Raw genomic sequence first — 27983 nt, forward strand, 5'->3', positions numbered from 1 at the left:
GAATAAAATGTTTTGGGTGTGAGCACATTAGCTTCCATTTCCTGCTGCTGGTCACTAATAACTCTCCCATCTTTGGAGGAAATATCCAGATAGACATATATGCAAAAATACAGCTCAGGTGTTTGCTGGCCACCGGGGCAATCGAAGGGAACACCTAGCAGAGTCCTTGAGCACCCTTCAAACTTCCTTTTTCCTGAGATGCTGACTGGGAAGGTGTCCTGCCATGAGGAGCCTGCCCAGAGCCAAGCTGGAGAAAGCAGGGAGGGCAATCTCACAACCCACTCCTTGAATGCCTCTAGTCCCTCTCAAAGGCACATATTGTTTGCAGGAGCAGAAGATGAAAACTTGTCACATTCCCATTAAGTGCATCGCTGCCTCTATCCCTTCAAAATGTGGGAATGACAACTGTAACCTTCACGCCAATCATCTCTGCTGGGCCCAGGCCCAAACCGTGCAGGGCACAAAGACCCCAGGTCTGACCTGTGGAGCCCCCAAGCTTCAGTGGCTGCTGGTTCACTTCACTTCTTCTGGCGGGGCAGGAGGGAGAGGGGAAAGAAAGAGGGCTTTTCAGGGCTCCACAACCAATAAAATCGTGCCGCTGTGAGGACATACTTGAGTTCGCAAAAAGACAAGCAGCTCAAGGGCAAACAGTCTCTAATCAGTCGTGTGAGAGTCATTTGCTAACTGCCAAGGTGCAGCGGGCTCCTAGGCTACTCCGGCAATTTCTTGAGTTCTATTTCTAGAGGGATGCTGAATACACTGGGAAAGTGCCCAGCGACTTCCCTCAATTACCTTTGTAATTTATATGTAATTGATGACTGCACTTAATCTCCAAGGTTATTAATAGCCCTTCCAAAAAATGACCCCCACGTCTTCCTAAGCCTCTGGAAGCGCCTGGTTAAAATTACAGTATTTCCTTTGCTGGCTGCCGGCCCCCTGCCCGCCCCACCCGGGTGACCAGCACCGCGAGGCAAAGGCGCACTCTCATTTCCATGAAAGGTTCGGAATGGAGGCCTGCCCCCCCGGGGGCTCAAACCGCTCTCTCCTCCGTTAGGTTACGCTGGCCAGACGCCAGCTAGATGCGTGGTTCCTTTCGAACCCTCAGGGCGAACGGGCTACCTGCGCCGCCGCCGGCTCCAGTGCGGCCCGCGGGGCTGCGCGCAACAGTTGCCCTCCGCGAATGAGAGACCGCGACCCGGAGGGGACCCGCGGCCGCCGCCGCCGCCTCGCAGGGAGGGGCGAAGGGCGCCCGCCGAAAAGCCGCCTCCCCGGCGCTCCGAGAAGGGCTTTCACCAATACCCCACGCACCCCCAGCGCCCAAATCCGGTGAACTTTTTCACAGGCTAAGGCTTCTCCATTTGCATAACCATCTCCAAACTGCGATTCAGGTTTCCTGTAGTCAGTCCTTTCAAAGGTTTGTAATTGAATGTGCAATTAACCCTGAAAATGAGGTGAGAAAAAAGAAAGGGGGGGGTGGAAGTACCCTTCCCGTCCAGCACCTTCCGCAAAGCAGGAGAGTTCCCAAAATTCAGGGTTTGGAGGGGTGGAGAGTCGTTTGCTTTTTAAAGGCGATTTCTAAAGCCGCTGTAGCTACTGAAACTCCTAATCCGCGTCAGTGGTAGAGGAGAGGCGGGGAGAGGGGTTTTAAAAGAACATCAATGAAACCTCCATTGGAGTTCCACGTTTGGCGTCCCGGGGAAGCTGGCACGCTGTAGGCTGCGCCACCCCCCCGACACACACACAAACACCCCACCGGCGACCCTCACCTCCTCCCGGCTTCTCGTCACCCGCACAACAAAGCGGGGAGCCCAGTAAGGAGTTCAACCCGGAACAGGCGACGGAGCCGGTGACACGCACTTTGCGGGCCAGAGTCCTCGGGACTCCCCGGGACCGTGAAGACGCGGTGGGGCGGGAGCAGATGCGGGATGGCAGACGGTCCGGCGGCGGGGCACCCCGCCTCGCAGTCCCGGGGGGCCGCGCTGCTCGGGGGCTCGCTCTCGCGCTCTCTCCCGCCTGCCCACAGCTTCCCCCCCACCGCCGCCCCAGGCTACCTGCGGCCGCGCGGGGGTTCCGCGGCCCCTTCCCCGGGGTGCCTGCCTCCGCGCACGCCTCCCGAGGGCCCCCACCTACCGTTGATCTCGTGCGTGGGGGCATCGTTCTTGTTGAAGCCTTTGGACACGTAAAGCCGTCGCACTTCCGAGCAACTTTTCGACTTGGGCTCGGCAGCCAGCAGCGCGGTGCAGAGCACGGCCAGGGCGCAGAGAAGCGCGGGCAAGCCGAACCGGGCCATGGTGCGGGCCGGGGCTGACGCGGTCCCACCTCTGGGAACCGGGGGAGAGTGGCGAGCGCGGGCCGAGCGGCGCGGGGCCGGGGGACTCGCGAGCGGAGCGAGAGGGCGAGGGAGTTGGGGTAGGAGTTGGGAGAGCAGCGGGAGGAGACGCGGGGCGAAAAGTGGAGCTGGGCCTCGCGCGTCAGGCAACGGTCCCCGGTGCCAGGCGCCCGGCGGGGGTGGAAGAGGCCGAGGGCGTGGAGGCGGTGCGCGGCCCACGGGAGCGGAGGTGCGGGCCGGTGGGCTCTGGGCTCCGCGGGGCGGCGGACGGGGCGCGCCGGCCGGCAGCGGGACAGGGGCGCGGGGAAGGAGGGGAAGGTGGCAGGCGCCGCCGGGGCCGCGGAGGGCGTGGGCGGCGGCGGGCGCTCGCGGCGCGCGGCTCGAGGTTGCCCGGCGCGGGTCCGCTCTCCTGGCTCGGCTCGGCTCCGCTCGGCTCACTCTGCCCTCGGCCGCGCGGCTGTGCCCTCCTCAGCTCCGCCGCTGATTGACTGGCCGGCGTGCGCGGCGACGCTCGGCAAACTTGGCCCAGCGGGCGGCACTCAGGGGGAGGGGGGCGGGCGGCGCGGGGGGGGGGGCGCCGGAGACGGGCGGGAGCACGCAGGGCCGGGACGGGAGAAAACCTGGAAGCGGGCTGGGATCCGGAGCGGCCAAATCCACTTCCTAGGGGGCCGCACCGGGCGCGCGGCGCTCCCTCGCGCGACACGCCCCGCGGGGCTCCTCCCTCCGCTCCTCCTCCCCTCCCCCGGGAGGCGGGAGATGCCCGCCGCCCCCTACCCGAAGAGGGAGGGCTAACTTCTCCCGGGTGAAGGGACGAAGTCCTGGGGGGACCGCGCGCCTGGGCACTTGTTCCGAAGCCCGCGGCCGAGTCACAGGCTATCTGAGCGCGGCCACCTGACTCGCTGACCGTGGGCCAAAGGCGGGGGAGCCCTCCCGCCTCGATACCTGCCCTCCCAGCCGCCCCGCAGCCCCGAGGACGCCCCTAACAGCTCCTGGGCCAGGAGCGGAAGGCGCTGGCATGACTCGCATTGTTTCGCTGCAGGCACAAGGGGACTTCGGACTCCCAGCTGGCACTAGACCTTCACCTGGCCCTCTCAGACCTGCTTCCCATCCAACGGTGCTCCATGAGCACCGACTTGTTCCGAACCCCGGCAGGCATTCTCCTCCCCCGCCTTCCCCCGGCCACGCCCGGTTCTGCTACAAGTCTAACCAAACCCTGAAGTGGGAGAGCCCTCCCCCCTCACCCCAGGATAGAGGCGTTGGGACATTCACGGATGACCTCTGAGACTTTGGAAACCTGGCCCAAATCCTCGTCGTAAACGTAGGGAAACTGAGGCGCAGAGAAAGGGAGCGACTTGCTAATAGCATGCAGCTGGGGTGTGGGTCCAGAACCCTGATTTACTCTCCCAGGTCACGTGGAGTATAGGTAGCCCAAGACCCCAAGCCCCTTCTGCCCTCCAGCCTCTTGAGAGAGACTCACAGCTCTCTGGGACCCAGTCTCCACTTAGCCACCAGAAAACTGGAAATGGGCGAGTCTTCCCACCTTCCCAGGTTTGTCAGATTCCATTAATGAGTGTTTTTGAAGCTCCCAGGGCTCCTTTAATGAAGGGAACTGTGCAGATTGGGAACTTGTCATTACCCTTGTTATTGTTACAATCTGCTTTAAGAGGTTAGGGTGAGAAGTGCCTCAGACACCTCGGGAGTGTGCTGGGAACTGGGCAGATAAAAGGGGCTGGAACTTATTATTTGGCTAGACTCTCAATTCCCATAAAATTACATAGGGGGAAGATATGAACCATCATTACAATTATCACCCTCATAGGGTTTGTTGAGACTTCGTCCACTGCTGTTTGTAAACCACGTTGACATGTTGGCTCTGTGGAGTTGTAGAAACTTAGGTCAGCTATTGTTTTGGATGCCCACTGCACACTCTTCTAGATTTTATTAACTCTTGGAGATCATCAAGGTAAACAGATCCGTGACCTATTAGTGAAACTTACAATTTCTGTGGGTGGGCAGAATATTTAACCCTACAACTAGCAGAGGATTTTTTCTAAATATGCAAACTCCCCTCCAGGTGAATTTCCTGCCATTTTCAAGAGACTTTCAATTAGTCTGCCTTTTTCTCAAACTGATACCATTCAGATTATCGCTAGGGCTTAGTCCAGCACTTTTAACTTTCACTGATTGATGCATTTACTGAAAGATGTTCTTTACCAAAGATGATACAATCTGAGATGCAGCCCACGGTAATAACAAAATGAAAACCAGTGACCGTAAGTGAAAAAAAAGATCCTCCCAAAAACCATGGAGCCCAAATCTGAAAGCTACTTTTCCCAAGTCCAGGGGGAACTCATTCCTTGCCCCTACTCCCGTGCCGCCCAATTTACTCCTGTTTTTCCTGCTCATGTATTATTAACCAAAACTTGAGTCTTTTCCACCAGAAACAGTAACCCCTGGCTAGAAACGGATCTGGACAAGTCTGAACTTTACCACACAAGACAGGAACCCCAAGCCCTGCTCAGAGGCGGCTCCCACTTCAAAGCCTCCTTTCATTTAAATACAAACAGGGTGAACAACTGGCAATCTACGAAACAAATACCATCCAGCTTCCCTTTTCAGATGGCCCCTTGCTCCTCCTTTCCTCCCCCCACCCCCACTCCAGCTTTTCTCTTAGGAAGAGGCTCTTTAGTGGAGATGCCTCTACTCTGTAAGTTATCTGAATGCCAAAAAAAAAAAATGGATTGGATACTGCGCTTAGAATATAAGAACCAACAGCTTCTCAAGGTGATTAACTCTCATATAGCACTTTTGGGGGAGCTTTTCTATTGTGGTAAAATACGCAAACCTAAGTTTTACCATTTTCACCATTTTTAAGTATACAACTCAGTGGCATTTAGCACACTCACAAAGGTGTGCCATCATCACCACCATGTAGCTCCAGAATGTTTTCATCATCCCAAAAGGAAACACCATACCCATTAAGGAAAGTCTATTCCCTTCTCCCCACCGCCCCCCCAGCCCACGGAAACCACTAATCTGCTGTATGGATCTATGGATTTGCCTATTCTGACGTTTGGTATAAATGGAGTCCTGCCATATGTGACCTGTGTCTGGCTTCTTTCCTTTAGCATCAGGTCTTCAAGACTCATCCATGTGGGAGCAGATATTAGGACTTCTTTCCTTTCTGTGGCTGGATGGTGTTCCATTTTATAGATACGCTACATTGGGTCATATAGTACTTTACCATTTGCAGAGTGCCTTCAGCTGCACTCCTCTATTAGAAAATTTTAGTGTGTGTGTGTGTGTGTGTGTGTGTGAGTTTTAATAGATTAGCAAGGGCGCCTGGGTGGCTCAGTTGGTTAAGCATCTGGACTGCCTTTGGCTCAGGCGATGATCTCAGGATCCTGGGATCAAGCCCCACATCGGGCTCCCTGCTCAGGCAGAAAGTCTGCTTCTCCCTCTCCCTCTGCCTCTCCCCCTGCTTGTGCTCTCTCTCACTTCCAAATAATAAATAAAATCTTTAAAAAAAAAAAATAGGGGCGCCTGGGTGGCTCAGTTGTTAAGCCTCTGCCTTCGGCTCAGGTCATGATTCCAAGGTCCTGGGATCAAGCATGGGGCTCCTTGCTCAGCTGGGAACCTGCTTCTCCCTCTCCCCTGCACTGCTCCTGTTCTCTTCCCCCCCCCTCCCTCCCTCATAAATAAATAAATAAAACCTTTAAGATAAAATAAAATACAAAGTAAAAATAAAAAAAAATAGATGAGCAAACGTTCTTGGCAAGATTACGTGGCTCATTCACAGCCACGGAAATCTTGAGTAGCTGAACAAAGACTGAAAATTTTAAGGCCTCTGACCAAATCCCATGGGTCTCATTTAGGGTCAGCTGTGAAAGTGTAACTACCCAGATCCCACAGTAGCGTCCCTATTTCAGACAATTAAATGTTCACTGAGCACCTACTATGTGCCAAATGCTGCCCATCCCTAGAGGGAGGGAAGACATACATACCACAAAGCGTTTACAGTCGAATGCACTGGGTCAGACCCACAAGCAAAGGCTCGCTTAGGTAGAATACATTTACAGTATACCTGCTTCTCCCAGGCAAGGCATTTCTCCTGATAAGGCACTGGGGTAGGCTCACCAGCGCGCAGAGAACAACGTATGCACTGCCTGCTGCGCTCCTCCAAGCCAAGAACGAGCTCAGTCAGGTCCACTCTCTCGGCTCTGGGGGTACATCTCCTGGCCTGCTGGGGAGCTAGATTGGTTGCCAAACACAGGGATGGCGAGTAGAACGTGACTTCCTTTCCTAGGCTTGGTGCTGTCCCATAGCCCTCTAGCCTCTCCCTTTACCCAATCCCTCTTTCCCCCAGCCATCAGAGCGAGCCTCTGACAACACCCCCGAACCCCTGAATGGTGCCCTCCGCTGCTGAGCCCTGCCCCTCCCCCCATGGTACCCCATCGATTTCCAGATCAATTCCCAAACAGTTCAGCACCAGCACCACCATGGGTTGTCCAAGCCCTCTCTCAGGTTTTCTTTTTTATTTGAATGCTTATTGCCTGCAGAGTACAGGTTCACCTGCCGGGCCAGTCTCCCACAGGAATAAAAGACCTAGAAATGTATTTGAAATCTCCTGATTTTTAAATGTTAGTGACCACTTAAGAAGTCATGAAAGTTTGCCAGATAAACTATGCCCTTCTTCAGCCTAGATTTCACCAAGTAACCTTCTCTCCACCCCCACCCCCCGCAACGCTGTGACTTTCCTTTTTAAGCAGCCAAGAGAGTAATACCTGCTGACCACTTGCTATGTGCCAAGGTGGGTTCTGAGAAGGCCCTAGGAAGCTGGAAGACCGGAGGCATTTCAAGAGCTGACTGTCTGATTGGGGAGGTGGGATCTATGTGTGCGTGCAGAGAGACAATGGTGAGGGTAACACAGGGCAATGCCTGTCCCCTGGGACCGTCATCCCAAGTCACTCCTTGTTCTATGGTTGTCAGCCTCCTCTTGGTCCCTTTGGAAATTTACAGAAGTACCAGTAATTGAAGGATCAGTCACTTGGAAAGAGTTGATGTGTGTAGTCTGTTCCTGGCTCCTAATTTCATACTTCCCTTCAGTTTCTCTAATACTTGAAGTCTGCCTTAGCTTTCCTTCTCCCTCAGAGAGCTCATCTGTGTTTACAACTTTAAACATAGGCAGCGGGTACCTAGCCACTTTACTTCCTGTTTGTGCCTATGGTCCCCACTGTGCTCTCTTTTTCTTCTGTAATCACCTGGACAATTCAAGTCTTCCTTTTCACTCCATGGCCATCAGGGTCTGTCCAGGTTCCATTATCTCTTGTCTGGACTGTAGAGCCAACCTCCTAACAGGTCCTCTGGCCTCTGGCCTCTCTCTCTCTCCATCCATCCACCCAGGGCTGTCACAAAATCAGCCTGATAGCATCATTTATAAGCTTCCCACTCCTTGCCTGAAAACTCTTCCGTGGGAAGCCAATCTCCTAATAATAACTGATATTTGCTTAGTACTACAGAGTTTAGGAATTGCTTCCACATGTATTATCTGTGAAATATGTATTATTTTCCATAATTTATGGGTGAAGAAAATGGTTCAGAGCCTTAAATTGAGGCCCTCTGAGTCCAAGTTCAATTATAGTCACTTCTCACTGTGCCCCAAGCCCAAAACAGACCCAGGAAAACTTGGAAGACAGTGCAAGGCTAATGGGTAAAAGATTGGAGAGAGTAGGACTGCCTTTGGACCCTGAAGGACAGGGAGAAATTACCAGGCAGAAGAGTGGGGATGTAGGGGGCCAGTGGGGGCCAGTGAAAACCCGATTTTAGCTGAGTCCAGGTTCATCTGGGAGACTAGCACGTCAGAAGGTGCCAGATAACGGGAACACGTTACCCTGGGATGACAGTGCTATCTTGATCCCATCAACACTGATGATGTATAAACAGAGACTGAAAAGACAGAAGTGGTGCCGTAGAAACAATGATCTGGGGAGGCAGCGAGGGGGCACAGAATGGATTGAAAGCAGCCACAGCTGTGGTGAGGGCCCAGCATTTCTTCATCCAGGGATTCCAGATGAAGACCAGAAAACAAATGCATAAAAGACACAAAGGGAAAGGCAGTGAAAGAGGTGAGGCGGTGGGGCTACCCCCCACCCACCGCGAGAGTTAAGCCCTGGTTCTGCCATTTACTGACCATGTGTCCTTAGGTAAGTAACTTATCCTTCCTGAGCCTCACTTTTTTTCTCACACCTACCCCTCCTCGAGGATTACAAGAGAAAACATATGAAAAGCATTTCTCTTGGCCCCTAGCGCTTTCTATGCCCTCAGCACAAGGCATGGAGTAGAAACTACAGGGACTTAATCATAAAGCACTTAGCACCCTGCCCTGTACAAAGCCCTCATTTGCTATCCTTCTGATCATTCCTTCACTCAACAAGTATTTACTGGGATCGACACTCTTTAAGGCTTTGGGAGCACAGTTACAAATAAAACAGTATCCCTTCTCTCATGGGGCCTGAAAGTTGGGGCTCAATAGAGTAAACATTAGCTAATACTCTCCTTATGGTTATTAGACATTCCATCCACTTCACAATTTGCTCAGACCCAGCCCTGCCAGCATTGAAATGCTATTTAGTATGATAGCATATTTGTCTAATAATTTTTTTAGATGTATGTATTTATTTAAAAGAAAGAGAGAGCACTTGTGAGCACACAGAGGGAGATGGAGAAGCAGACTCCCCTGCTGAGCAGGGAGCCTGACATGGGGCTCCATCTCAGGACTCCGGGATCATGACCTGATCTGAAGGCAGATGCTTGGGGTGCCTGGGTGACGAAGGTGTTAAGCATCTGCCTTCTGCTCAGGTCATGATCCCAGGGTCCTGGGATTGAGGCCCGCATCGGGCTCCTTGCTCAGCAGGAAGCCTGCTTCTCCCTCACCCTCTCCCCCTGCTTGTGTCCCCTCTCTCGCTGTCTCTCTCTCTCTGTCAAATAAATAATCTTTAAAAAAAATCAAAGCAGATGCTTAACCGACTGAGCCTACTCTGGCACCCCCTAGTCTAATAATTTTGAAGATTTATTTATTTGAGAGAGAGAGAGAAAACGGGGGAGATGTGGTGAGGGGCAGAGGGAGAGAGGAACTTAAGCAGACTCCCCACTTAGCGTGAAGCCCGATGCGGGGCTCAATCTCATGTCCCTGAGATCACAACCTGAGCCGAAACCAAGAACCAGACTGTACCACCCAGGCGCCCCTTGGTCTAATAATTTTGTATCGGAACACATGAATTATATCCATATTGGTCTCCACAGTTAGCGTTGTATGATATGAGTTGTTGAACACAAAGGGATCGAGTTATTTTTATCTGCTAGGGTTCTTTCACTACAGGAAAGATGTTTCTTGTGCCCATTTTCCCGGTGAGATACCAGAGGCACAAAGAGTAAAATGGACATTCTCATGTCGCTGGTACTGATATGTTCCCATACTTTATTACTGGGGCAAAGGTTTCAGGAAGTTTGTAACGTCTATAAAAAATGACGACTCATATCTCATTCACGCTCATGGGAGAACAAAGACCAAACTCTGCATGGAAAGCCGGTTAGTCTTCTCCATCCCTAAGCTGTTATCTATAGTCTATTTATAAAGGGCATTCTAAGTACTGAAAAAAAGGACTCATTTTGCACTGGGTGCATTTCCTGATGACGGCAAAAACAGTTGCTGTAGTCATTACTCTAGCTTGTGGCCTACGATTTGACCTACGGCTTTAGATGTAAAACATGCATTTCAATATAATTGGGAGAGTTTCTTCTCTAATTTGCCCATCGGACATAAGTGGAACATTCATGGAAAGAAAATTATTTCTTCATATCCTTTTGATTCAATAAAAATTACCAGTACACGCAAAGGTACTTCTGAAACATTCATTTTTCAAAATTGTTTGTATAGCTTGTTCACATCGCAAGCAGCCAATGAGAAAATTGCATGAGCAAAAGGACAGAGGAGAGGCTGGTAGCCCAGCACTGTCCAAGCAGAAGCTACTCGAATATGAGATCTGGAAGGGACCTTGACATTTGTCTGGTCCATCCACCTCAACCTTGACCTTTCCTTTTGCATTTGAAATTTCAAGCCCGGGAAAGACGGTCAGAGGCAAAACATAGGTTCTGACTAGAACAGGGGCAATAGTGATGGTGTTTTCTATCCTTGTTCCTTCTAGTCAGGATTTCAGAGGGAACAAGGGTTTCTAGGTTTCAAGCACGTTGCGCCTCGAGATTGCAAAGGACACGTAGTTACATGTGGTAGCATGAGCTGCATTTTATGTTCATTCTCTACCTTGTTTGGAAAAACAGAGAAGTGATCTGGTGGCAGCACCCCTGCCCTCCCTTACAGGACTCCAAGGATCTGAAGGGTGTCCTCCCCAACTCCGGCCCTGAACATCATGAAACCTTGTCTCTGCCCACCACCCCACCCTCTTGCCCTGCTGTGAGGATCAGAAAACCCAGCCACAAAACCCAGGCTCCGTTAGAAAGCGACAGAACGTTTTAAGCGACATAAGAAAGTCCTTAATGAAATGCCAATCGAGCCCTACAGGTAGTGAGACTTGTGGTTTAAACCTGCAAAGTCAGATGGCATTCCTTTTCTTTTTTCTTCTCCTCCTCCTCTTCTTTTTCTTCTTCTTTTTCCATGGCACCACCATCCCTGCCTTTATGTGAAGAGACAATGCGCATTTTTAAGAAGACCCAGCAGGGAGTAGGCATTTTTATTCCAAAGAGATACCACAGATAAAAAGAGCTGAAGAGAGTCAGGGTCAGACATAGTTTGACATTTGTCATTTTCTAACCACTGATGGGTGATGTCTACAGCACTGTTGCTATAACAATAATGAATTCAAATGAGCGAGGAGACTAGGAACCTGCACAGACTTTCCGAGCATCTAGCTGAATCCAGGCTGCACACACAGCATGGGGGTGGGGGTTGTATTTTCCCATGTCCCTCCCTGCTCATGCTCACGTATACACACTTCTCCTACCCAGCCTGACTTTGGATAATTCAAACCGACATGGTCTTAATTCTCAGAGTACCCAGTGCTGTATTCCAGCATGCAGGGTTCGGTGGGGGGAGGGGGGAGGATGGCAAAAGCGGGCAGAACCCAGGAAGGGGCTTATGCCCGCTCACTTCCACCACCTCTAAGAGAACCCTGCCTTTCTTCCCCTTGACTTCTCAGGGTCAAGGGAAGGAGGCAGCTTAAAAAGAAAAATTTATCAAGAGAAACTTGTAGCAGTGCCTGGCTGGCTCAGTTGGTGGAACATGTGACTCTTGATCTCAGGGTCATGAGTTCAAGCCCCATATTGGATGCAGACCTTACATTTAAAAAAAAAGTTGGGGGGACACCTGGGTGGCTCAGTGGGTTAAGCCTCTGCTTTCGGCTCAGGTCATGATCTCAGGGTCCTGGGATCGAGTCCCGCATCGGGCTCTCTGCTCGGTAGGGAGCCTGCTTCCCCTTCTCTCTCTCTGCCTGCCTCTCTGCCTACTTGTGATTTCTGTCTGTCAAATAAATAAATAAAATCTTTAAAAAAAAAAAGTTGGGGCGCCTGGAGGGTTCAGTCAGTCAAACCTCCAACTCTTGATTTCAGCTAAGTCTTGATCTCAGGGTGGTGAGTTCAAGCCCCGCACTGGGGAGGTCTGTGCTGGGTGTGGAGCTTACTTTTTAAAAAAGTCAGGGGCGCCTGGGTGGCTCAGTGGGTTAAAGCCTCTGCCTTTGGCTCAGGTCATGATCCAGGGGTCCTGGGATCAAGCCCCGCATCGGGCTTTCTGCTCAGCGGGGAGCCTGCCTGCCTCTCTGCCTACTTGTGATCTCTGTCTGTCAAATAAATAAAAAAAAGTCAAAAAAAAGAAAACTAATTTTCAGACGTCCCATTTCTGATTTTAAATAATCAAATCTAATTTCTATACTCCTGACTTTATTTCCTTTAGAGTTTGGATTCATTTTGTTTATCTTTAATAAATGTATACAAATGGTATGATCTTGAAAAATTGCTGGTTTTAGTCAATATTTTAGGTACTATGAATAAAAGCATTCAAGGTTTTAAAACTACCACCTCTAATAAGGTGCAAAAAATATGTATCACCACAAAGAGAAACTCTATCCCCATTAAGCAGTCACTCCCCCTTACTCCCTCCCCCCGCCCCACAGCAGTCCCTTACAACCTCTAACCTACTTCGGGTCTCTATAAATTTGTCTGTTCTGGACATTTCATGCAGTGGAATCCTACAGTATTGGTCCCTGTGTGGCTAATTTTACTTTGCACAATGCCTTTAGGGTTCATTCGTGTTGTAGCAGGCATCAATACTTCATTCCTTTTTATGGCGGAATAGTATTCCCTCATATGGATACACACATTTTATTTATCCATTTATTGCTTGGTGGATATTTGTGTTTCCATTTTTTTGCATACCCAGGAATTTATCCTAAGGAAATAACCAAGGAGATGCATAAATCATTAGCTACAAGGCTATTCAGTGTGTGTTTATGTACTATAATCTGTTAATCCATTCATCCTCTGATTTCCGATTCTTCTGGGTATTAACCTACTATTTTTTTAAGAAACTTATTTACTTATTTTAGAGAGAGACAGCTTGCGCTCACACAAGCAGGAGGGGCAGAGGGAGAGGGGGAGGGAGAGAGAATCTCAAGCAGACTCCATGTTGAGTGTGGAGCCTGATGCAAGGATCAGTCTCATGACCCTGAGATCATCACCCAAGCTGAATCCAAGAATCAGACACTTAACCGACTGAGCCACCCAGGTGCCCCATGGCTGGGTATTGTTAAGAGAAGGTTCTATCCTGTTGCCTTTGGTATGGCAGTGGTGGAGTAGGCTGTCTTTGGCAGAGCTTGGAGAATGGCACGGTAAGAAGTCATTGGGCTGTGAATCAGAGTCCTCCCACTGAGTCCTAACTTTGCTACTATTCTTGACTCCAATTTTCTCACCTGTGCGACTGGGGCTCTGGAGTTCCTTCCAGCTCTGATACTTAACTTTTGCCCTAGACAAGATCCTGGCCCTCAAGAAACGTACAATTTTATCTAAAAAATTTTTTTTTATCAAGTAAACAGTACCCCCCCCAACGTGGGACTTGAACTCATGACCCCAGGATCAAGCGTCCTGTGCTCTACTGATTGAGCCAGCTGGGCACCCTGCAACTTACAATTTTAGTGGGCAGACAAGACATAGCCCCCGAGAGACAACTCACGACCCACAACAGCACATGTGAAACACTAGTGATCCGCCTCACAGTTGTTTGGAGAGAGATTTCCTTTGAGCCTACTTTCTCCATTCAACATGAGGAAGCCTCTTCAATGATGTTCCAATTTTTTGCTGCAACAGCTGCAGCCACTGCCAGTCATTTAGGCGTCTTGGGTTCTGCTCGGTTGGGGTATTAGCCACAGGGACCAAAGGCAACAGTGAAAACAGCGATGTCATTAAAGGTGGGGGCACTGAATTGCCAGTAATGCCCAAAGCCGGCTGCACAAAGCTAGAACTTCACTAGGAAATGAGGAGCAGCTGGCCATAGTGTCCTGCCCCACTTCCCTCCCCGACCCCCCCGCCCCCCCCAACCTGGGGAAGGGCTGCTTCCCTAAGCAGGAGGAAAAGCAGCAAAAACTCCAACCCGGCCCCTTGACTCATGAAGAAACCCTGTTCCCCCACCTGCCTTGCAGCTTCTCTGCTTCTCTGTGCAGAAACACAGCTACAACCCGCACCACACCCTCTCCATTCACTGCCACATCCCTTCTTTGAATTCCGTTTTCAATGTTACTTGACAATTGGGTAAAATCATGTTTCAAAGAATGCACTGGACAGCATGCAGCAGGGACCCATTAAAATCCTGCTTTGGTATATACAAAAATATACTCATTTTCACAGATTTAAATACTTCTCAGCTCTCTGCAAAGGACTGCATGACAGATGGTTTCAAAGCGAGTCACATTTACAAACAGCAGACAAAAATATTATTTAGCAGATTCTCTAAGAGTTCTTCTGAGCTGTTCAGAGCCAATCTTTTCCCAAGAGCTCTTTTATTTCTAATTTGTAGAGGCCAATGCAAAAGGCTTTCTCCTTCCTAGCAACCTCTATGTGTGCGTCTCTTGAGTTTGTAGAAGAATCGAAAGCAGTTCTAGAACTATGAATATTATTCTGGAGAATACTTCTTGGCCCCCAAAATATGAATTATTAACCCATCACAAACACTAAACCAAAAATGGCGGGGGCGGGGGGAGACCAAGAGGAGAATGAGCTGATGGAGAAAGGTCAGAGGAGTTATGAATCATCTACACAGCCATCTAGTGAATTACGCTTCTCCAATTAAAGTCCTCAAAACAAGGACTGCCTCCTGGACAACTCTGCTTTTTAAAGTTCTGGAAAAGGTCACGTGTCAAGTACATATTATGAACAGGGAATAAGCCACAGGGCTGGACTGTAATCCAGAAGCATCCACTGTCGGCAGGGAACACACCACTAATTCACAAGGCAGGCAGGGCATGTTGGCTCCAGATAGCTGGGGGTCCTCATGATCAGCGGAGGGGTGAGGTCACTGGGCCTTCTGGGGGTGGGTCCAGGCGAGGGGAGATAGCCACACCGAAGATCTCAAAGGGCTAGGTGGGCCTGTTAGATAAACAGCATGCCTTGCACAAAGGTCTAGAGGATGAGAATTGGGAGATGGGCGAGGGGGGGGGAGAGTGGGGGACAGGCGGCTTGGGGAAGAGTGGAAAGAGACGGAGGAAGAGCATAGAGCCACACCTGTGTGGTTGGCAGCTCAGATCCCTGTCCGGCTGGACCAAAAGAATGCTTGGCAACGTAAGTGTGAGCCATGCGGGTACACCGTCCCCATAAAGGCTGTCTTTCTCTTCCTGCTAGCCTTACCCTGAGAACCAACAGGGTTGACGTGGTCTCTAGCACATACTGACAAGGAAAGGAAAGAACCCGAGCAGAGCAACAGCATGCACAGCCCGGGTTCCATTTTTTTTTTTTTAAGAGTTCATTTATCTATTTGACACACAGACAGAGAGAGACAACAAGCAAGGGGAGCGGCAGGCAGAGGGAGAAGCGGGCTCCCCGCAGCGTGCTGGATGTGGGCCCGAGATCTTGACCTGAGCAGAAGGCGGACGCCTACTGACTGAGCCACCCAGGCACCCCCTGGGTTCTGGTTAATGGCACAGTTGTGGGTTGGCTGAGTGATGCCATCCCTCAAGAAGTTAGTGCATTTTCATCTTTTACAGTGAAATTTTCCTGTTTATTCCTCCCACTCATGTTCTAGAATTTTATTTATAACACTTTTTGGCCTGCTCTTTAAAGTGTGTGTGCGTGCCTCTGTGTGTGAGAGACTGACTGAGAAGCTAAAGTACTCTTACTGGGCTTGGAGCTTCTGGAAGGCAGGCCTCCCACCCATTCCAAGTATTATAATTACGATCGGTTTTGCATCAGGAGAAGCAAGCTAGACGGTGTCCCTCTCTTCTGGCGGCACCCTCTTGTCTAGCCGCCTCCTGCGCCCGTGGCCCTCCAGCCTCGGCTTCCCCTGGGGTCCCAGCAAGGCCGCCTGCCTGTCACCCAGGGCTCGGGGGACCCTCGGGAAAACTGGGTCGCGGTGCGAGAAGGGGTCTCAGAGAGTGGCCAGGGCCCGTGCCCTGCGGTCAGGCGGGTCCGGGACCCGACCACCCACCCAGGCGGGGGCTGAAGATGTCAAGGCAGAGGCCAGCGGCCCCGCCAGGCACCGGGCACAGAGCTGAAGCGGCCCAACAGGTGCCGCCCCAGATGCACCAGGGAGGGCCCCAGGGAGGAGGCGGCCTCCTTGCCCTTGCGTGTGGCCTGGTGGCCATGGCAGCATGCTGCAGAGGGGCTGGAGACACCGGTCTGGTCCACGTGTGGGCCAAGGGGAGCCTGGGCGTCTCTGCTGGGACAGGGCTGCCTTTCCAGCCCCAACTCGAGCCTGGACAACCCCTTGCCCTTTCACTGAGATGAGGCTCAGAGAAGGGACGCCCCTCCCTCTGCTGCTCAGGGTTGGGGGCTCTTCCTCTGGCCCGTGGGGAGACGAAGAGCAGCTCAGCACTCCGCCTGGGGCTCAGAGACAGGATGGAGGTCTGGGTCTGGGTGAGTCCATTTAACTCCATTTAGTGTTTGCTCCCCAACCCTCAAGCTAGCATTACCAGCATCACCTGGGAACTTCCTAGAAATGCAGACTCCCAGGAGCACCTGGCTGGCTCAGTCCCGTAGAACATGTGACCTTGATCTAGGCGTCTTAAGTTCAAGCCCCACATTGGGCATCGAGCTTACTTTAAAAATAAGTAAATCAATTTTTTAAAAAGTCTTGCAAAAACAAAACAAAAAAGTCTTGCTCTTTGAAAAAAAAAAAAGGAAAAAAGAAAGAAATGCAGACTCCCGGCCCCCACCCCCACACCACCTCCTTCCGCATCTGCATTTTAATAAGATCCCCAGGTGATTGGTATGTGCATTCCGGCAGGAGAAGCCCTGCCTGAATTGTTAAAGGCCTACTGGAATGAAACCTCCATTTGCAACTGGATGATCTGGGACAGCAACGTTGGTTCCAGCCACGGTCGAAGCCTAAAAACTTCCGAGGCCAGGCCGGGGTCAAGCAAAGCCACATTCGCCGCAGCCCAGCGCAACCTCCCCAAACACTCACGAGGTGGAACTTCCCGCTGGGCTACACAAGGGCCTCGGTGATGAGTGTCCATAACCAGTGGCTGCTGGGTATTGTTGTGTGTGTTGATCTCATCATCAACTAGACTGTAAGGTCTAAAAGGCCGGGAATCATACTGTATGAGTGTATATACTATGGGAGAGAAACGGCATATAATTAGCACAAGCTTTGAACTAGGTGGGCCTGCCTTCCTGGCCCAGAATTTCCACTAACTTACTGTCTAGTCTCAGCCATGGCACACGGTCTTTGGGACCCCAAGTGTGGTCATCTGTATCTAGTCGTAGTAAAAACCTACCTCCTAGGGTTGTTGGAGGATGAAATGAGTAAGCATCAAAAATGTACCTTTTAGGGGCGCCTGGGTGGCTCAGTGGGTTAAAGCCTCTGCTTTCGGCTCAGGTCATGATCCCAGAGTTCCGGGATCGAGCCCCACTCAGCAGGGAGCCCACTTCCCCCTCTCTCTCTGCCTGCCGCTCTGCCTACTTGTGATCTCTCTCTGTCAAATAAATAAATAAAATCTTAAAAAGAAAAAATGTACCTTTTAGGGGCGCCCGGCTGGCTCAGTCAGCATGGCCTGTGACTCTTGATATCGGGGTGGTGGGTTCCAGCCCTATGTTGCGTGTAGAGATTACTGTGAAAAAAAAATGTACCTCGTAGGGCACCTGCGTGGGTCAGTGAGTTAAGCATCTGCCTTTGGCTCAGCTCATGATCTCAGGGTTCTGGGTCGAGCCTAGGGTCGGGCTCCCTGCTCAGTGAGAAGTCTGCTTCTCCCTCTCCCTATCCCTCCTCCAACTCACTCATGTGCTCTCTCTGTCAAATAAATAAATAAAATATAAAAAAATAAAATAGATAAGTTAAAAGATGTACCAAAATAACAGGCGCTCAATGAAACAGTTACACATTTCCCTATGAATCTCCTTACCCCCCTGTGCCTAGCTCCAGGCCAGCACATTTTAAATGCTAAATAAAAATAGACCAGGTTAAAAAAAAATTTTTAATTTAAAATTTAAAAAATTAAAAATTAAAAAAAAAATAAACCAGGTAAATAAAAAGATGCTAGGTAACTAAAAATAGGCTAGGTGATGGATCCCTTAGATAGTGCTTAATAAACTGCATTTTAAATAAAAACTCCAACTGGTTAAAAAAAAAATCTTTTGAGCAGAATTTTGGTGTAATGCAATTTAAATAAAAAAACAAAAAACAAAACAACAACAACAACAACAACAAAAACCAAGAAAAGCGCCTTCAGGCACTGAGGAGATTACGACTCAAGGGAGTTGAGCCAGTTTTAGCCGGAGATGCCTATAGGGTTATGAAGGCAGTCTAGGTGAGAGTTTACAACTGCTTGGACTCAGGTCGTGACAGGAGGTGTAGCGAAGTGACTGATTTCAGAATATATTTTCAAGATAGCCATGATACGGCATATTAACATTCTTGTGTACGTTAAATTAGAAAATGGATGTAAACGTTTTCTCATATTTTGGGTATCAGGATGATAGACAACTATAAAATACTAGAAAAAAAAATCATGCAAATAAAAGGGTTATAGCCTAAGGTTAATCTAGAAAGTTCTTTAAATTTCTGCGCAAAATTAAAGACACAGTAGCTAGTAAGTTTATTTTTATTATTAATCTTTTCATTGATAAAATGAAACATGTTGAAAATCTGCAAAAAAAAAAAAAATAACTTACGGGGCACCTGGGCGGCTCTGTAGGTGAAGCGTCTGCCTCAGGTCATGATCCCGGGGTCCTGGGTTCGAGCCCCATATCGGGCTCCCTGCTCGGTGGGAAGCCTGCCTTTCCCCCCACACCAAGCTCTCTCTTGCCTCCTCTCCCTCTCTCAAGTCAATGAATAAAATCTTGAAAAAAAAAAACTTACTGTTTTCGTAACTGTTTTTCCAAATATCAACGCTCATCGTCCTTGTTATGGACAATTTGGGGAAACACAGGAAAGTATAATAAAGAGCTAGCTCTCTCCTTGCAGATCCAAAGCCTGGATTCTAGTGCATTCAAGACTCAGCTCCAGCCCTGGCCCAGAGGAAGGCTCTGCAGCTGCAGTCATCTTGGACGTTAATACTGTTTTACAAGGGGGTGCAGAAGACTGCCCTGGTCCAGGATGGCCCTAGCCCCGGGAATTCACAAAAGCTGCCAGAGCCTTCCACAAGGCCAAGCCCACCTTTGTGCGCTTGCATCCAACTGTGACGAGCCTGTGTATGTCAAGTTGGGGGAGGCCCTTTGTGCTGAACACCAAATCAACCTAATTAAGGTTGATGACAACAAGAGGCGAGGGGAGAGAGGAGGCCTCGGTGGAAGGGACACAGGGGGAGAGCCCCCCGCAAAGGGCTGGCTTGCAGCTGTGTTATAGTGAAGGACGAGGGCAAAGAGTCTCAGGCCAAGGATGCCGTTGAGGGCTACTTCAAATGCAAGAAATGAACAAATGAAAAAGTTGGCTCTTGTTCCTCAGAGGAAAAACAAAACAAAATCTACAATTTGCTATAATACCACCGGGCAGCCACAGACCACATTGATGCGAATGTTTTGGAATATTTCCTTCCATTATTTCTCTCTCTCTTATATTTATATAATATAAATATTATTATCTCTTTGATATTTATAGAATAGAAATAGAGATGCGGTGGAGGGGAACACCCGGCCGGCTCAGTCGGTAGAGGGAGCGACTCTCAAGGGTTGTGAGTTCCAGTCCCACCTTGGGGGTAGAGATTACTAAAACAAACAAACAAAAAAAAACCCCCCAAAAAAACAAAACAAAAAAAACCACAAAACTTTTTTAAAAAGAGAGAGAGAATCTGAATATGGAGATCAAAATAATTACCTGTTATTACTATTATTTTATATAAAAGTTTGTTGGTCTCAGAAGACAATGGGGACGGCTGGGTTTCCTTCCTCCCTGAACACTGAGCCCTCTCCTCTGGAAACCCAGGCCTCGGTACCAGCCACACTAAGACATTTCCCCGGTTCCCTGAGATCTCCACGTGGTATGTGCTACATAACCGTGCTTTCGAAGACAATACGCCGCCGGATAGAAAACAGGGGGATAAGAACACATCTGAACTCGTGACCCGTCTGACACAATCCATGTTTCAAACCCAAAGGCATTTTCTAGTGAAATAACAAGAAGTTGAAATAAGGAGCTAGGAGACAAGTGCCTTTGAAAATTTAACTCTGGGGCCGCCTGGCTGGCTCATTCAGTGGAGTGTGTGACTTTTGATCTCAGGATCATGAGTTCAAGCCCCATGTTGGGTAGAGAACTTGCTTCAAAAAAATAATAAAATACAATTTCTAAAAAAAAAAAAAAAAAAAAAGAAGAAAAAACTTAACACTGGCTTTGTCTAGTACAGGCCCTCTTAGCCCACACAGTTTCTACTTTAATTGGGACAGAAAGAGGAGGCGCTTGAAATGGAGCAGGAGACCGTTCTTCCATTGATCTAGGGGAGAGGAAAGCATGTCTCTTGACCATTGGTCTTTCTCCACCTAGGCCTGACCCCAGACTTTCATGGCCTGGATAAATGCTGTTTCTCTTTTGTCCTTTGTCCAAATCTTGTTCTTGATCCTGAAGGCCCTAGGTTTGAAGTAGGAAGGCATGGTTTCGAATCCTCCTTTCTGCCACTTGTAATATACATATGTGGCCTTGGCTGCGACAGGGAACCCCTCAGACCCTCAGTTTATACATCCATAAAATGAGGATAATGATATTACCTCCCTCCTTGGGTTATTATTCATCGAGATAGCCTCCAAACCATGGGCACAGGGAAAGTATTCCAAAAATGAGAGAGTGCAGGATTCCCTCCCCATTGTACCTGACAGATTCTGTAATCCAAAATTCATCCTCCTCCATCCCTTCACCAAATCCTTGATGCTGATCTCATGCCTGGAGCCCAGGCTCTTTTTCTTTCAACTGGTCCAACCTGCTGCTTCTATATCCATCCTTCTTGAACCTGTGACTTGGGTCACATCTTCCCTCCCAAACTCATCCCGCATTGCCTGGTCCCTTCCTCCCCACGAAGAATTTCCATCCATTTCTTCAACTCACCACGTCTCCCTGAATATGAGGACAGGACAAGCTCCCAGGCTTTATTCACTAAGTCATCTTTCTTCATTCAAATCCCACTCACTTCAAAAGGCTTGCTTAAAACACAGACAAAACTAGTAATCAAACTCCAGGGGAATAAAGATGTTCCTCTCGCTGTAAATCACAGCATAGTTACCCTGGAAGGAAAAAATCAACCAACATTTTTACAGAGGTGAGAGCCCGCGCCGGGACCCCGGGGGCTGAGAGGATACTCACCCACCATTAGGTAAGAGCCTACATTGGTTCAACCCCTAGGAATGCATCCAGGCAAGAGTGATGGAACCATGAACACGTTCATACTCATTAACCTTATATTTCAATTTCTATGAGGTGACTTTAAGGAAATGTTGAGACATTTGGGTGAAGGGACGCCTGGGTGGCCCAGTGGGTTCAATGTCTGCCTTCAGCTCAGGTCATGATGGGGGGGGGGATGTCCTAGGATCCAGTCCTGCATCCAGCTTCTTGCTCAGCAGGGTGCCTGCTTCTCCCTCTCCTTTTGCCACTCCTCCTACTCCTGCTCTCTTTGACAAATAAATAAATAAAATCTAACAAAAAAAAAAAAGAAATTTGGGTGAAAAGACAAGATGTTATGCTAATACACATTCCTGGTTGTGTTAGTTACAATAGAAGAACATCAGCGACCACCCAAAGGACCAACAACAACAAAACTGTAACATACATCCTACTGAATCCCTTAGGTGTAGTCTGCAGTTACTAAAATAATAAGGACCATGATGCATCTAGGTAGAAAAGTTTACAGTGTGAAAAACAAGGTGCATAAAGTGTGTGTGTATGTGTGTGTGTGTGTGTGTGTGAATATAGAGCTAAGAAAATGAAAGCTTTGAGAAAGGACTCAAAGAACAAAACAGAACACACAGCAAAATACTACCAGCCTCTGCGTTTGGGAGTTGTAATTATAAATGGGGAAGGGTTTTTCTTTTTCTCTGCTTTTCAAAGTTTCTCTAATGTGGTTACAATCCTGTTATAAATATATGTAAATTATATATGTTACTTTTATAAATATGTATCTGAAGCCTCCCTGGAATTAAGGAATTCCGAGCAAGGAGTTCCCTCCCAAAGAAGGACCACCAGGCAGCAGCCCTCTCCCCGGGCCACGTCAGTCAAACCGCCAACAGACCAACCCCTCAAGGGACCCTATTTTGGGATCTGCTAATCCCAAGGCCTGTGCCCGGAAGATGGGCCGGGTCTGCGCCCTCCGGACGTGGGAAACACTCGCCCCATCCCGGGCCGGCCCCGAAACACCTGGAGGGGCGGAAATGGGTGGCCGATCTCGGTCCCCGGCCCTGTCCCGGGCGCCCTCCGCCGAGCTCCGCCACTGCCTGGGGGAAGAGAAGTGAAAGCGGAGTCCGGGAAGCAAGAAAGTGTGGCGACGCACTTCAGGGGATGCCCAGTTGGGGCAAATACTTCGCGGGAAGCAAGTTTTAGTGGCAATTTGGAAAACTGAAAGCAGCAGTTCAGGTGTGTGTGCCCCTGCAGTGATTGCGAATGAGGGCTGTTGCTAAGACACGGACCGGAGTTTGGAGACAGTGGAACTGGATGGGAGCCCGCGGTGTTTGAGCGCTGGAAGGGAATTCTAGAGGAAACCAGAGTGCTGCCTACTGTGCGCCAGACGCTTTGAAAACATTATCCCGTTAATACCCAGCGTACCTCAGTCAGGAAAGTTTATTGTCCTTGATTTTACAGGGACGAGGGGGGAACTGAGGCTCAGAGACGTCTGTCTGTCCAGGGTTCCACACTGGCCAGTGGCAGAACCAGGGGGCAGGCCTCCAGCTGTGCTGGGCTGGGGGGGGGGGGTGCTTTCCTCTAGGTCCAGGCCAACCCCTTCCTTTTGGAGATGAGAAAACTGAAAGCCATCGAGGGTAAGTGATTATACACGTGTTGCAGAGCTCATCAGAAAGAGGCCAGGACCTGGAAGTCCTGTCCTGTGATCCGGGCCCAGCTCTCTTTCCGCCCCGCCCCGCCCCCCAAGGCCTCTGACCTACCTGCTTCTAGCAGGTTCCCCTGATCGGGAAGCCCCGGTCTGGGTGCCTCTCTGGGTTCTTTGCGATTTGGGACTCACTGTTATTAATGGCACGATTATTTTTATTTCATTGGATTGTTCACTTCTGTATCTCCTCCCAGGCCGGGAGTATTTGTGGAAAAACATTATCGGTAAAGTAAAGAACATGTAACTGAATACGTAAAAGCTGTTTGCCCTGGGGCTTTATGTTTGAAACTGAAGTCTGCACGACCATTGAGCGTATTATCTGGATGATATCTAATACCACCACTTTAGAGTGTGAGAATGAACTCTTTTCTTAAAAGAAAAAAAATCCGAAAAGAATATTGACCTTCCTAATGTTTCCCAGCACAAAGAAATCCATCTACTGTAGATTCCAAGACAGACCAGACCAATATGTTGACATGCTGGGCTCAGATTTCATTCCTGAAAATCTGGAACCTTATGCTGTATAAATAACATGATCTTTTCCTTCATTCAAATCAAGAGAGAAAACAATTGCTGGCAGATCTCAGAGTTTGCCCTCCCCCTAACTGTCCCCACAAGTCCTAGCTTGCTACCCACAAGTCATGACTCGCATATTTTCATTTGAAGAGTTTTGAAATGTTCTGGAAATCATAGGGGGAAAGAGAACCAAATCCTCCTGAGAAATAGAGTAAGGGGAATTTTTTGGTTAAAGAAAAAACAGAAAGGCGAAATGTTTTGAGTATATGAGTGTATATGGAAATAGTTAATGGGACTCGATAGTAAACTTTCTAGCATAGCCTTGTCAGATATAGAAGTGCTATTAGATCTGTCCTCATTTCTCAGAGGAAGGTACGTCCAAGACCAGAGAAGGAACTGGCTAACTTGGATTTCTGGTTATGGGCTCACTTCTCCGGGCAAATCAGAAAATATAAATACCTAAAGGTGTTTGTATTACCAAAGTTATTGTTAGAAGTCATTATAATTCTGAACATGTTTAGAGGTCTTAGAGCAGTGTCACACTCACTGCTGTTGAAACTACAGTCAAACCCTCTGATACATTTCTCCATTATTTAAGTCATGTTTTGGGGGTTTTGTTTGTTTGTTTGTTTCTTTAGAGAAAGAGTGTGCGACTGTGCATGTGGAGAGGGGATGGGGCGGAGGGGGAGAGAGAAAGAATCTAAAGCAGCCTCCATGCCCAATGCCCACTCTATCTCACAGGCCAGAGATCATGACCAGAGCTGAAATCAAGAGGTGCTTAAGCAGCTGAGCCATCCAGGTGCCCCTCTGGGTTTTATTTTCGTTTTTGCTTTTAAATTTAAAAAGCAGGAGAGTTAAAGGGGCAGTGGCCATGCCTTATTCTTCTATAGTTCTGTGCCTGGCACCTTGTGCCAATTGTATAAACCAGTTAAATAAATGGAAATGAGCCTATTGGCTAATTCCTAGGCTATTTCCTGCCGTACATGCTCAGAGACAAGGGAATGGGCTATAGAGACAGATAGAACTGGGTTGGAAGCTGAGAGACCTTGAGTGAGTGATTTCAGTAAGTATCTTGGGAGGAGAAGCAGAGCCTGACACTCCACTAGCATTTTCTGTCCAGACTTACTCCCCTCTGGTCCATTCTGGCCAGTATGACTTTCAGTACATTCTTGTTCTCATCAGGATCAAGTCCAAAGTCCACATAGGGTCCTCTGTGGCCTGTCATGCCTACCCCATCACCCAAGTGTCCCCCCACTCCTACCCACCTCTGCCCTGTGCTGAAGCCATGGGCTTTCCGTCTTTGCTCCCCACTCCCCAAGGTCAGAAGTTAGATGGCTCCAGGCCTCTCCCTTGAATACCCACGTCTAACCCCTTCTTGGCTAGTTAACTTCTACTCATTTTTTTAAAGATTTTATTTATTTATTTGACAGAGAGATCACAAGCAGGCAGAGAAGCAGGCAGAGAGAGAGGGGGGAGCAGGCTCCCTGCTGAGCAGAGAGCCTAATGTGGGGCTCGATCCCAGGACCCTGAGATCGTGACCTGAGCCAAATACGGAGGCTTTAACCCACTGAGCCACCCAGGGCCCCTACTCATCTTTTTTTTTAAAGGATTTATTTATCTATTTTAGAGGGAGAGGGAGAGAAAGTGAGAGCGAGTGAGCACACACACATATGGGAGGGGGGCGGATAGAGAGGGAGAGAGGGTCCCAAGCAGACTCCGCACTGAGCTTGGAGCCTGATGCAGCTCTCTGTCCCATGACCCAAAGATCACGACCAGAGCTGAAAACCCAGAGTCTGACGTTTAACCAACTGTGCCACCCAGGTGCCCCCTTCTACTCATCTTTTATGTAGTTCTCAAGGCATCTCCTCTAGGAACCTTTTCTCATTTTGGCATGCCGAGTGCGGCATTCCCTCCTCTCTGCTCCCCTGCACTCTATTGGTGTCTATATGTAGCACCTAGCATATTGGATGCAGTAGGAGAAGTCTGTGCCCCCTGCTCAAGAGGGATCTCCTTGAGGGTGACGACTGAGTTTTGATCATTTCTGAGTCCTGGTGCCTGGCACAGCGCCTGGCCACAGTAGCTTAGCCCGGCTACTGACATTTAACCTACTCCGAGGAGGAGTTTTTAATGGGTGAGACCCCAGCATCTTATTTGCAGGAGGAGCCAGAGGGAAAGACTAGGATCTCTAGGGACTCCAGATCTCCATAGAAGGAAGATTTTTTTTTTCATTTTCTGGAAACATTCGGCTAATAGTCAAAATGTCACCGTTGCCTGGGCTTCTCCCCCTACCCACCCCATCCCTCCTGTCTACCTCCATTCTGCCCTCCACCTCCACCCCCACGGTAAGGCCTAGTTTTCTGTGAGTAAGTTGTGGGGGCAACAGTTTGCTTTGGAATCCTATCAGGCATTACAGGATCTCCCAGGAGATCTCACCCATCCTGCAAAAGAGCAGCTTCTGGAACGGACTGATTGTCTTCTAGAATGAGAGCGAAAGCTGGGATCCAGAAGGATGTGCCAAGGCTAGCTACTATCTGAAAAGCAGTAAGAGCATGCTTTCAGCAATGAATGTTTTACCACTTCCGATCATACAGTGACAACTAACAAAGTGTTGCCCAAAGAGGTTGAGTTCGCCTCTTTGAATAAATACGAGAAAATAAAGTGGAACAATCCATTACTATAAGCAAAGCATTCCAAGTGCTTTATTTTGCTCGGAGTTTATTTTATTTTGTTTTTTTTTTTTTTAAAGATTTTATTTCTTTGACAGAGAGAGATACAGCAAGAGGGAACACAAGCAGGGGGAGTGGCAGAGAGAGAAGGAGAGGGAGAAGCAGGCTCCCAGGACCCTGGAATCATGACCTCAGCCGCAGGCAGACACTTCACGGACTGAGCCACACAGGTGCCCCTTATGATTTTATTTTTAAGTAACCTCCACACCTAACATGGGGCTCAAACTCACCACCCCAAGATCTAGGAACACCTGCTCCAATGGCTGATCCAGCCAGGCTCCCCTAAAGTAGACGCTTTAAAGACATCTGGTCTCTGGAGGTCCCTGGGGGCTCAGTGGGTTAAGCCTCTGCCTTTGACTCAGTCATGATCTCTGGGTCCTGGGATCGAGCCCTGCATTGGGCTTTCTGCTCAGCAGGGAGCCTGCTTCTCCCTCTCTGCCTGCCTCTCTGCCTACTTGTGATCTCTCTCTCTCTGTCAAATAAATAAAATCTTTAAAAAAATTTTTTTCTGTCTCTGTAGTAAGGTCAGACCCATTCCATTCAAACCCATTTCCATAGATGTTCCAAGGCAACACTATCCAGTGGAACTTTCTGAGATGCTGGAAATATTTTATATATGTGCTATCCAGTACAGGAGCCACTAGCACAGCTGGCTCCTAGGCCCCCGCAGTGTGGCTAGTACAACAGAGCAGCTGAATTTTAAATTTTGCTGCACTTCAATTAATTTACATTTAACTAGATATGCACAGCTAGTGATTACTACAATTCCAAATTAAAGGTCAGCCCTGTCAAGGCCCCAGTCACCTTGCCACATAGATCATGGCCTCTGGCCAGCTTTCTTTGAGCAAAGCAGTTTTTGAGAAAAACTGACATAGGCACTTTCCTGAAAAAGCTGGAAAGGTAAGGAAAAATGGAAAACTTCTTTATCCCCCATCCCAAGATCGTTATGACCACTGATGCATTTTGGTGCATTTTTTCCCACTCTGCCCAGCTTGCTCATGAGGATCTCGACCCCCGCCTTTTTAGAAGTAATCTCTACACCCAACATGGGGCTCAAACCCATAACCCCAAGACCAAGAGTCCAACGCTCTACGATTTCAAAGGCACTTGTCTCTTGTTAATCAGAAGGTCCTTACAGGGCAACAATAGGCTTGTGTTCTTCAGCGGCCCCCAGGGACCCTCAGGAGCAGCCTGGGCTGGTCCTCTATGACCGGACACAAGTGTGTCCGTGGGGGTGAGGCTGCTCACCACCGCAAGCCCAACCATCATGGCGCTCCTAGTTTTGAGGTGAGGCGGGGAGGATGGGGGTGGGGAGAGTCCTCTGTGTGCTCTAGTTTCATGTCCTGTCCTGTTTTTTAACTTCTAAAGACTCTCCTCAAGAGGTAAACTCTGGAATAGTGGAGCTGCGAAGTTCCCTAGCAGAGGGCCAGGGACTGAAAGAGATGGGATCCCTGCCTTTTGACTCCCAGGCCAGGGCTCCTTCCCCTCAATCACCGGTCCTTTCAGAAGCTTTCCAGGCCCAGTGAAGAGGGCCACTGCCTCCTTCCCCACTCCCCGACCCGCTGAGGGGGGTGGGGGGGGGCGAATGCCATGTACTTATCCTCTCCCAGATAGTCTCCTCTGTTTTGTTTGTTGAGCAAAGTAGGAGCAAGTGCCCATTGCCCGTCACTGTACCTGGCCTGT

At 49.2% G+C, this 27983-nt stretch overlaps 1 protein-coding gene and 1 pseudogene across 1 annotated transcript in view; one reads left to right on the forward strand and one right to left on the reverse strand.

Annotated features, from left to right (window-relative positions):
- Positions 1-2824, reverse strand: part of GPC4 (glypican 4) — a 103161-nt gene extending 100337 nt beyond the window's left edge. Inside the window, exon 1 of the mRNA XM_032843346.1 lies at positions 2131-2824. Within this exon, the coding sequence (XP_032699237.1) occupies positions 2131-2290 (160 nt within the window). The 5' untranslated portion in view covers positions 2291-2824. The remainder of the gene's footprint in view (positions 1-2130) is intronic.
- Positions 2289-19453, forward strand: LOC116858547 (annotated as a pseudogene).
- Positions 19454-27983: the final 8530 nt, after the last annotated feature.

This window comes from Lontra canadensis, unplaced genomic scaffold, assembly GCF_010015895.1.
Source record: "Lontra canadensis isolate GAN:19392208 unplaced genomic scaffold, GSC_riverotter_1.0 scaffold138, whole genome shotgun sequence".
Classification (NCBI taxonomy): Eukaryota; Metazoa; Chordata; class Mammalia; order Carnivora; family Mustelidae; genus Lontra; species Lontra canadensis.